The sequence below is a fragment of the Palaemon carinicauda genome, chromosome 13, assembly GCF_036898095.1.
Source record: "Palaemon carinicauda isolate YSFRI2023 chromosome 13, ASM3689809v2, whole genome shotgun sequence".
Lineage (NCBI taxonomy): Eukaryota > Metazoa > Arthropoda > Malacostraca > Decapoda > Palaemonidae > Palaemon > Palaemon carinicauda.
Genome location: NC_090737.1, coordinates 2,551,361 through 2,563,860, shown reverse-complemented (window position 1 = coordinate 2,563,860; position 12,500 = coordinate 2,551,361). Strand labels below are relative to the sequence as shown.

The 12,500-nt window shown below is 33.9% G+C and overlaps 1 protein-coding gene across 1 annotated transcript in view; it reads right to left on the bottom strand.

Annotated features, from left to right (window-relative positions):
• The window catches only part of LOC137652548 (uncharacterized), an 11,271-nt gene extending 3,067 nt beyond the window's left edge, over positions 1–8,204 (bottom strand). Inside the window, exon 1 of the mRNA XM_068386032.1 lies at positions 7,180–8,204. Within this exon, the coding sequence (XP_068242133.1) occupies positions 7,180–8,204 (1,025 nt within the window). The remainder of the gene's footprint in view (positions 1–7,179) is intronic.
• Positions 8,205–12,500: the final 4,296 nt, after the last annotated feature.

Below are 12,500 nucleotides of genomic sequence, written 5' to 3'. Positions count from 1 at the left end.
TCCCAACGTTTGATGTGAGATATTTTTCAACTAGAGGGGCACTCGGCAGATCACAGACTTCCACCGCGGCAGCTTATTTCTCGACATTTTGCTTGAACGTGGCCTTGACCTTTGACCTTGACCTTCCAAATTTTAATCAATTCCAAGACATAAAAGTTAATAGCTGTAAGTGTCATTACTCTGCGATTAAAATTGTGGCCAGGAAGCTTTTCACAAACAAACGAACACACACACTCAGCAGAGAGCAGACCTCCGCTGCGGAAGCTTATTTCTTGACATTTTGCTTGACCGTAACCTTGACCTTTGATCTATACCTTCCAAAATTTAATCAACTCCAGCTTTTTACCTAACAGTTAGTCTATGCAAGTTTCATAACTCTACGATTAAAATAGTGGCCAGGAAGCTTTTCACGAACACACACAAACCGGGGGTAAAACATAACCTCCTTCCAACTTCATTGGCAGAGGTAATGATGAGGAAAACTGCAAACTATGGAAACCAGAGTGCACCTCAACCACAGCAGCTTATTTTTCGACATTTTGCTTCACTGTGACCTAGATCTTTGACCTTGACCTTCCCAAAAATTAATCAATTCCAGCATTTTACATAACAGTTAATCTCTGCAAGTTTCATTACTCTATGATTAAAATTGTGGCCAGGAAGCTGTTCACAAACAAACAAACACAAACACTCGGCAGAGAGCAGACCTCCACTGCGGAAGCTTATTTCTTGACGTTTTGCTTGACCGTGATCTAGATCTTTGACCTTGACCTTCCAAAATCTAATCAATTCTAGCTTTTTACATAACAGTTAATCCTTGCAAGTTTCATTACTCTGCGATTAAGATTGTGGCCAGGAAGCTGTTCACAAACACACACACACATATAAACAAGGGGGTAAAGCGTAACCTTCCAACTTCGTTGGCGGAGGTAATGATAAGGAAAACTACGAACCGTGGTAACCAATCTTACCTACACATCTTCATATCTGAAACAGATATGTATGAGCTCATAAAACCTACATTAGTAGAATATTTTCCTTCGGGCAAAGCTGTAAGTGCTGATTGGCTATAGGTTTCCAATGTTTGCTATTGTCGTCTTTCAAAATGAACACTATTGAAAAATATACTATGACACGTCAATCTTTATTCACTTTTTTTAGAAGATTCGTATTATTATCTATCAAGTAAGTAATATTGTGAAGGTACATTTTGTTAAAAATTTGCCGGAAAAAAAAAAGTAAAAATCCTGGAATAAATGTTGCCAGCCATTTACAGATTTAAAAGCTGATATATTGACGTAAAGGAGTTATTCGCTGTTTTTTTTAGTGGATTTTGTATCATTATCAATCAAATAATTAATATTGTGAAGGTACACTTAAAAATTTGCTGAAAAAAAACTGTAGAAATCTTGGAATAAATACTGCCAGGCATTTACCGTTTTAAAAACAAATATCAACATTAAGGAGTGATATTACTGTCACCAACCCATAAAAGATAATAACAAAGTAGGATAAAAATTACGGTAGTAGATTTGGTATCATTATCAATCAAATAAGTAATATTGTTAAGGTACACTGTTAAAAAAATTGCCAAAAAACCATAAAGATCTTGGATTAAATGTTGCCAGCCATTTACAGATTTAAAAGAGGATATATTAACGTAAAGGAGTGATATTACTGTCATCAACCCGTGAAAGATAATAACAAAGCAAGGTAAAAACTACAGTCGTCTGAATTTTACTGAAATGCGACTGAGAACATATTTCTATAGAGAATTTCCTATCGAAATTACTGTTTTCTTTAACAGTGTGATGTGGAAATATGCAAAGATGCGTCAACCTTCCTTTCACCTTTCGTATTATATTTTTCTTATTCACATTTTTTCACTGGTTTTTGGTATTATTATCAATCAAATAAGTAATACTGGGAAGGTATAAACTAATACATATATACTTAAATTGAGAGAAAGAGAGAGAGAGAGAGAGAGAGAGAGAGAGAGAGAGAGAGAGAGAGAGAGAGAGAGAGTTGAAGTAAGTAGATGCTCATATTTACATATCCATTATATGATTATATTGTCATATAACTTAAATATATATATGCCTAAATTGAGAGAGAGAGAGAGAGAGAGAGAGAGAGAGAGAGAGAGAGAGAGAGAGAGAGAGAAAAAAAAAAAAAGTCGAAATCGATAGATGTTTATAATTACATTACCATATATAAGATTATATTGACATATAAAATATACATATATGCCTAAATTGAAAGAGAAAGAGAGAGAGAGAGAGAGAGAGAGAGAGAGAGAGAGAGAGAGGTTGATGCTCATATTTACATTTCCATTATTTGATTATATTGTCAAATAACCTAATACATATATGCCTAAATTGAGAGAGAGAGAGAGAGAGAGAGAGAGAGAGAGAGAGAGAGAGAGAGAGAGACAGACTTAAAATAGGTTGCTTTTAATCAACCATTATTTGATTATATTGCCAAATAACCTAATACATATATGCCTAAATTGAGAGAGAGAGAGAGAGAGAGAGAGAGAGAGAGAGAGAGAGAGAGAGCGAGAGCTAAAATGCAATTAAAGATCTAAACAGTGAATCATAATGAGGAACCTCAATAAATACTAAACTATTCAAAAGGATAAACAACGTACCTGGAGGGTAATCAAATCCGGCATTCAGTTTTCTATGAATATTTACCTTTTCTGCATCCAGAATAAAGGAATTTCTTTGCTTACTTTATTTCTTTTTTCCAATAATTCGGGGTTTTGAGATTTCCTTTTCTCTGAAATTTAGTGTTCTTCATAGTCTGTGAATTAGGAAACTGGTTCTTGTCTATATTCTCCAATGATAATCTTAATCATTTTTAAAATGATAATTATAATAATTTTGAAATAATAATCTTTACCATTCCGAAAATAATAATTATGATAATTTTGAAAATACTAATTATAATGATTTTGTAAATAGTAATTTTAATAATTTTGAAAATAATAATTCTAATAATTTTGAAAATATTACTTATAATAATTTTAAAAATAATGATTACAATAATTTCAGAAATAATAATTCTAATAATTTTGAGAATATTAACAATCTAAATAAATTTATTGGTAATAATAATAATGATAATAATAATAATGATAATAATAATAATAATAATAATAATAATAATAATAATAATAATAATAATAATAATTATTATTATTATTATTATTATTATTATTATTATTATTATTATTATTATTATTATTATTATTATTATTATTACTTGCTAAGCTACATCCCTTGTTGGAAAAGCAAGATGCTATGAGCCCAAGGGCTCCAAAAGGGAAAAATAGCCCAGTGAGGAAAGAAAATAAGGAAATAAATAAACGATATAAGAAGTAATGAAAATTAAAATAAAATGTTTTAAGAGCATTAACAACATTAAACAGATATTTGATTTATAAACTATAAAAGGACTTATGTAAGCCTGTTCAACATAGAAACATTTGCTACAATATGCAGTGGAATGATAGTAAAGATAATGTGTAGTAATAATAGAAAATGAAATAGAAATGAAACAGAAAATAAAGATTATTGTTATAAAAATATTTAAATGAGAGTTTGTTGTCAAGTTAAATATATCTTGGTGTTGAGTCAAGGATTGGTTAACACAAACTTTAAACTTTAGATATACATATCAGTGATTGAAAAAAATAAGATTAACTAAAATGCAATGAAATGACAGAAAAGATCATTTATAGTTATAATAGAAAATGAAACAGAAATTCAAGAGAAAATGAATATTGTTGATATTTAGATATATAGAAGTTGTTCTATATGGATGTTAATTGTAGGAGAAAAATTACAGAAATAAATTTGATAATAAGAAAGTTAACAAGTTGGTAAATATACTGAAATAGGCTATTGTATTGTTTCTGCAATAGAGTGACTTTATCAAATATATAGACTCCCTCATTCGTTTGTAATACACTAAATTGTAATAATAAAAATCATTTCTTTCTTGTCTGAAGACTCAGGATGAAGTATCCTCACCCTCACAGTCTTGTATTTTAAACTGTAATAATTTTGTATTTTTTTTTGTCCAAGGCTAAAACTATTTTTACGTAATAAACATAAACTTTGAAAACATTTAGTTCAATTTTCAGGGGATTTATATCAAATAATTTCACTTCGTGAGAGAAGAGAGAGAGAGAGAGAGAGAGAGAGAGAGAGAGAGAGAGAGAGAGAGAGGGGGGGGGGGGGGAAGGTCGTCAAGATATTTAGTTCAAATTTTAGGAGATTTATCTCAGACAATTTTACTTCTTGAAGAGAGAGAGAGAGAGAGAGAGAGAGAGAGAGAGAGAGAGAGAGAGAGGTCGTCAAGATATTCAGTTCAATTCTCAGGAGATTTATCTCAGACAATTTTACTTCTTGGAGAGAGAGAGAGAGAGAGAGAGAGAGAGAGAGAGAGAGGTCGTCAAGATATTCAGTTTAATTCTCAGGAGATTTATCTCAGACAATTTTACTTCTTGAAGAGAGAGAGAGAGAGAGAGAGAGAGAGAGAGAGAGAGAGAGAGAGAGAGGTCGTCAAGATATTCAGTTCAATTCTCAGGAGATTTATCTCAGACAATTTTACTTCTTGAAGAGAGAGAGAGAGAGAGAGAGAGAGAGAGAGAGAGAGAGAGAGAGAGGTGGGCAAGATGGGAAATACGAAGTATATTAACCAATATGGTTTTGAAAAAAAAAGATAGTGGGTTAACAAGATTATATATTAACACTAACCTTTGAAACTGCTACCACAATTTCCATTCAAATAACGTGACCTTTGGTGGTCCCCCAGAAATCATACAGAGATTAATTTCGCATTTTTTTACGAAGCTCTGGAAATATTCGGTCATAAAAGTTGGTCTGAGTTTATCGAAAACTATTTTTCATTGGTTCCAAATACCAAATCCCTATATCCTTTTTTGTCGATGGTTTCCATTTTTCATTTTCCAAAGAGTTTTTCTTGTGATTAATCAAATTTTTTATGATTATTAGAGTTTAAATAAACTCTTTTCAATACCGAGAAATAACCAAGAATATTAAAAGGGAACAAGTCCCCTAAAATCTAGAATTTTGATGGAAAAAATATTAAATATCTAATAAGTTATTAATCAGATTAAAAATGAGTTGGGGCTTCTAAATATAATTTGGGATTATTAGAAAAAGACGTTTAAACTTTTATCTAACATAGTATAGACTTTTATCGAATAAAGTTTAGACTTTTATCTAACATAGTTTAGACTTTTATCGAATAAAGTTTAGACTTTTATCTAATATAGTTTAGACTTTTATCTAATAAAGTTTAGACTTTTATCTAATAGAGTTTAGACTTTCATCTAATAAACTTTAGACTTTTATCTAATAAAGTTTAGACTTTTATCTAATAAAGTCTAATTTAGTACAGAAAATGTACAGTGTTTTAATTACAATAATTAATCTAACTCAGAATTATTAAAGGTTAATTAGAGATATTACGTGAGAACTTAATATATTTATTTATCCTGCTTTGTTACTTAATTGCATTCATTGTTTTTATTTTATTGTTTTATTTTAGACGTTTTCATTTTATAACTTTTAATTTTCGAAAATAAGGCGTCTTAAATTCAGAGTAAATATCGTATTTTTGGATTATTTTTTTCATGTACATTGTATCTTTGTTAGGATTTGTTCCCTTTACGACATTAAAGGTTAATTGGAAAGATAAATAGATAGCCTTTTGTATGTATATATATATATATATATATATGTATGTATGTATATATGCTGTATATATATATAATATACACACACACACACACATATATATATATATATATATGTATGTCTATACATATTTATATATACATACATATATATATACAAATATATATGTATATAAATAAATATGTATACATATATAATATATATATATATATATATATATGTATATATTATATATATATATATATACAGTATATATATATATATATATATATACAGTATATATATATATATATATATATACTGTATATATATATATATATATATATTGTTATGGGCGACACAAACTCAGAAACTCAACTTTAACCTTTATTCCGTTAACAGTAGTAGTAGTAGTAGTAGTAGTAGTAGTAGTAGTAGTAGTAACAGTAGGTTCATTCCTGAAAGGAATTATTACAAACTTTAAATACTGTACATTATTAAATAGCCCATAATATTCAATAAGTCATAACGGTGACAGGATGTACCTCAATACATCTTGCAAAGCTAATTAAATATAATTTTCTAAACAAGACACTTTCATTGCCACTTTAAATCACATTTTATCATATTTATAGGACAACCAAATGTTAAATGTCACAAATAAACCAATTTACGCCTTTTAACGCTTAAATGAATAAGACATATAAACAAATATATACATATAAGTTCGTCAAAAAACTTACATCTGTGTGCCCAAAATGAATCCTTACGAAATATATACAACTGTACGCCTTGAAAACCTTGCTTGAACTGCCAAAGAGACTTCATAATTTTAGGAAGTAAGATGAAATCGTAATTTGTTTACACCTCTCAACTTTTTAACTACCACTTACAAAATTAACGACATTGTTTTTTCCAACCAGATGGGTTTGTGTTTCTGCATGAACATACTCAGCCTCATAAACAGATTAAACCTGTTTATCAACATATACACCTACACATGCAGACACAATAAATACCCTTTAAGTTACAATACAAACTCTTTGAATTCAAAACACTTCCATGATTCACTTATTCACCTGAACAAAATTAAACATCTTCATAACTCAAATAATATATAATATCAAATGATAGGCCATAAGAACAACATAATATCACGTTACATTTAACATGAAAATCCTAACCTTCAACTAATAACACTAGCTTCTGAATAGGACGGACAATAACCGAAGAAAGTGTCTTAATCTTGGCATTGCGAATTGTTCCTTTGTCATCAGGGTATACTTCTATCACTCGCCCCATTGGCCAGTGATTCCTTGGCTCAATGTCACTCTTTACCAAGACCACATCGCCAACAATTAGATTTCTTCTTGGTTCATTCCACTTTTGTCTAGTCTGTAAAGTGCTCAAATACTCTTTTCTAAATCTTGACCAAAACAGGTTGGTCAGATATTGAACGCATCTCCACCTTCTCCTCATGTAAACATCATCCTTTTGAAACAAGCCAGGGGGAGGGACTACATAAGATTTTTGAATCAACAAATGGTTTGGAGTTAGTGGCTCAAGGTCATCTACGCTGTCACTTACAGTGGTTAATGGTCTTGAATTGACGATGCTCTCAACCTTACAAAGCAGAGTCCGTAAACTTTCATCATTTAGCCTTTCACCAAATTCCTTCACCAGTGCAGACAACACTTTTCTAACTGTTCTGATTTGGAGCTCCGAACAACCACCCATGTGGCTTGCTGCAGGTGGATTGAATTTCCATTCAATATGATGATGCGACAAATACTTCTCAATCTTCTTTTCCTCCATCTCATCAAGAGCTGTCTTAAGTTCTCTCTCAGCCCCATGGAAGTTGGTTCCATTATCACATCTGATAACCTTAGGATGACCTCTTCGAGAAACAAATCTTCGCAAAGCATTTATGAAAGAGTCAGATTGGAAAGTGTTTGCAGTTTCCATATCAATTGACCTACTAACCAAGCAGGTAAATATCACACCATACCTCTTTAACTCCTTTCTTCCTACCTTGATGGAATAGGGTCCAAAGAGGTCAATACCAACATTACTGAATGGTGGTGAAGGTTCCAATCTGTCTGCTGGAAGATCAGCCATCTTTTGACTCAAAGCTGGTTCTTTCAACTTCCTGCAAGTAACACAATGAAATAACACATTCCTGACAGTTGCATTAGCATTGATGATCCAATACTTCTGCCTTAGATTTGAGAGAACATGGTTTCTACCTGAATGAGCTAATAATTCATGCTCATGTCGTATCAACAATGTAGTCACATGATGCTTCTTTGGTAACAGTATGGGATGTTTGGCATACCGTGGAATGTCAGACCTTATCCTACCTCCAACCTTCAATAATCCATCCTCAGAATCAAGAAAGGGATCAAGCTTATATATTGGACTACTCTTGCCAACTGACAATTCCCTTGATAAAGCCTTCACTTCCTCACCAAACACCTCCCGGTGAACATACATTATGATTGCCCTTTCAGCATCAGTGGTTACACAACCTTTCCTTTTACCACTAAGGATTGACTTTAGTTGTTGAAATACAGAAACTGCCTTTTGTAACCTTGACCATGAAGAGAAATATTCAATTAATCTTGTAAACCCATGAGGTTCTTCAGAAATTGTGACCGCAGACACATGTTCACTCTTATCATCAACACAATCTGCACACACATACTCCTGTGAAGGCAAATAATCAGATGCAATAAATGATGGGCCATGAAACCATTCGTCATACTGCAAAAACTAATGTACACTAATACCTCTTGATGCCATATCAGCAGGGTTATCACTGGAGTTTACATATCTCCATTGCTCAGGCTGGGAGTAGTCCCTTATAACCCTGACTCTGTTGGCTACAAAAACAGGGAACATTTTAGTGTTGCTATGAATATAGTGAAGGACTGTTGTTGAATCTATGTAGTACACTACCTTCCCACCAGTCAACCCTAACTCCTTCAGGATGTGTTGAGCAACCTTGACAGACACAGTTGTAGCTGTAAGTTCTAACCTAGGTATAGTCACCACCTTTTTGGGAGATACTCTTGATTTTCCCATGACAAGATTTGACTGAACTTGGTTTCCATCGTGAAGAACAAGGTATGCTGCAACACCATAACCAACTGTACTTGCATCGCTGAATAATACAAGACTTGAACCTGTCACATTACCAAACCCACTTGACTTGAAGCATCTTGGTATTGAAAGCTGCTCCAATAAATGAAGATCTTGTATCCAATGTTGCCACCTTTCAGCTGGCTCATCTGGAATCCTCTCATCCCAGTCCAAACTCTCAACTTGACACAATTCTTGTAACAGTTTCTTGGCCGGTAAGATGATTGGAGAGAGCAACCCAAGGGGATCATATAATGATGAGATAGTTGATAACAATCCTCTTCTGGTGAATGGATTATCCTTGAGCTCAATTGAGAACTTGAATGAGTCTTCTTTAAGGTCCCATAACATTCCTAAGGCTCTTGTCATTAAACTCTCCATGTCAAGATTAAACTTGTCACTTTCAACCGAACAATCTTCAGCAGGCAAAGCTTTAAGGACATCACTTGAATTGCTGACAAATTTAGTTAACCTAAATCCTCCTTCACCAGTTGCAGATACCAAATCCTTCACCAACTTCAATGCTGTAGGAACATCAGCATATGACTTCAAACAGTCGTCAACATAGAAATTGTGCCTTATGGTGTTGCCAACAGTTGAATCATACTTCTCATCTGCTTTGTCTGCTGTGGCCTTCAATGCAGTATTTGCAATACTCGGTGATGAGATTGCTTCGAAAATGTGAACAGCCATTCGGAATTCTTCAAGAGGTCGATTGATGTCACCATTAGGCCACCACAAGAATCTAGCATAGTCCTGATTCTCAGGTGGAATCTTTATTTGAAAGAACATAGCTTCAATATCTCCAATGAATGCATAAACCTCCTGCCGGAATCTAATGAGTACTCCCGTCAATGAATTGGTGAGGTTTGGACCCTGTAGCAGAACATCATTTAATGACACACCTTCAAACTTGGCACTACAGTAAAAAACAACCCTAATCTTCCCTTTCTTGGGATGAAAAACTGCGTGATGAGGAAGATACCAAACAGGAATCTTATTGACCTCATCATCCGGGATCTTGTAAGCATAGCCTTTTTCAAACAACTTGTTCATGAATGCTGTGTACTGCTGTCTGTAATCTTCACTATTCTTCATCTTCCTCCTTTGCCATTTAGCTCTGCTAACAGCCTGCTTCTTATTGTTAGGAAGATTCACATTGGGATCTCTGAAAGGCATGGGTAGCTAAGTGTGACCATGTCTCAATTCAATGTCATTGTGGTGAAATACTGGGGAATTTACAACCACATATGATTACTTTCTTTAAACTGTAAACCCTCGTGCACCAACTTCGCACGAGGCCAAGTTACATAACTGAGAAACACACTTACTTAGGATACATCTGCCGTTTACCTTTGATTCAAACTATATTTCCTGCACTAATTCTTTTGGGGGTAATGCCACACGGGTTCACAAAGACTCAATTAAAAAGTTTGACATATATTTAATATTTAAAGTACACAAACAAAAATCATCAGAGTTACGTTAAAGAGCGAACATTAACATTACCGCAAATGAACAAAATTTACGTTACTTGATAAAAATTAAACAAATATCAAACGGGGTTACAGAGTATTCTTATAAGAATATTGCTGCAATGATGCGATGGTTCACGAGGTGATGATGGTGGTCGGATTCAGGAGAATATCTTCTGATTACTTACCTTTTGGAGTCCGCTGGTAGAAACCCGCCCGCGTCACATTTCCACCCTGGAAGAGAACTCGGGAGGAGTACAATGTTGTCACATTTACAAATTTGCAAGGGTTACGAAACAAACATCAAGTGATTTAATTGTAACCCAACATACAAAAAAAAGGGTTTCGTCCAGAAGGCAAGTTTAAATTACTGGCATGTGCCCTTACAATAATCAAACAATATATATAATCTCCAGAGGAAGAAGTTTGACAACAATGGGATGATACGTCATTTTATCTGATCTAGATGGATAAAATTTGCAAGAAAGGTAGCTTATTACTTTAAATATTATTAAACTAATTCATACAAACTCATTGATATAGTTAATATAATAAAACTACTTCTGTGGAGTAAAATAATCACATTTTAAACATATATTCATAGAAACTGGGAAATACCTTAGAAAACGAATACTCTTAAACTAAGAATATTTTTATTCAAGGGGAATAAATGTCAATTTTTGACAGTCATCCTGGCACCTTTTCACAAATCTTGTGTCCTCAAAAGATAAGCCACGCTCATCAGGAACTGACCCAAGATCCCTTTCTGAAAAATCTAACTCAAAGTACTTCCTAATACTTTCAACAGTAATACAGTCAGTAACATGTTGAACATCAGATACAAGTAACCTGTGACATGAAACCCCATTTGAACTAACCTTAACATGTACAGGCCCATTAACTGTCCATCCATGCAAATATCTTACTGCAAAGGGGCCATAACCTGAAGTGGGTACAACCTCTAAAGGTTGTAACGCTGTTGGACAGTTACTACCTATCAAAATTCCTATGTCTAACTCTGGCTGATACACTGGAATCTTATTAATAACACTTGATAAATGAGGCCAATCCTTTAACACTTCATACCTTGGAATTTGATCATGATTAACAGGAATCTCCTTTTGTGTGAATACCTTTGGTAATACAACATCATTATTACCATGTATATCAGCAACAACAAGACCATTTACAACAAAGGTTTTAACAGGTATCAGTCCCATGCATTGTTTGCAGCTTGATAGCTGTTTCAATACCTTTACAGTTTAATTGATCCTTGATACTATCTTTAATGAAACAACCTGTACTGCCCGTATCATAAAAGGCATAAGTTTGTACTACATTGTCGCTACCCTTTACACGTAATTGCACAGGCAAGATTGATTGCAACACTGTATCAGAAATTGTACATGCAGAAGACCTCACATTACTTAGAGTCTGAGTATTACCTTGACCTGGAGTGCGACCTTCATCTTGAGTACCATCTTGACCCTTAGCACAACCTTGACCTGCACTTTCAGACTGTGCACTTAGCTTGTGACACAATTGCACTGTTGCTGTCAAGCATCCTAAAATTCTCAATGTGCAGAGTGGTAGGATGCCTTTTATTACATGTCTTGCACTGCCGTCGATTGAGACACCTTTTTTAAGTGTGGTTATTGCCCAAACAACTGAAGCAAAGACGGTTGTCTTTAACAAATTCTCGTCTTTCATCCACACTCCTGTGCAGAAATTGAGGGCACTCCTCAAGGTCATGATGACCACTACAGAGTTGGCATTTCCTAGTATACTGGTTGACAGAATTTGATGGTTGCACTGTCACTGCAAACGATTCTTGGTTGGTCTGACTTGAGCCATGATTTGCCTTTGCCTTTGGAAAAACACACACTTTACCCAAAGCTTCCCTGCTGAATACAGGATCCATTGCTGCCTCTGCTGCATTCTGCACAAATTCCACTAATGTGGTGAAACACACACAAACACCTTGCTTCCTGAGCTTTATCACATGATTCAACCACTTATTTTGAATATACACTGGCAGCTTTGAAATCACCCTCTGAAGGTTTGGCGAATCATTCAAAACCTGCATGTTTGACAATGACTGCATGGTATGATTACATTTCACAAGGTACAAAGCATATTTCTGCAAAGATTCACTGTTATCACCTCTCACTTG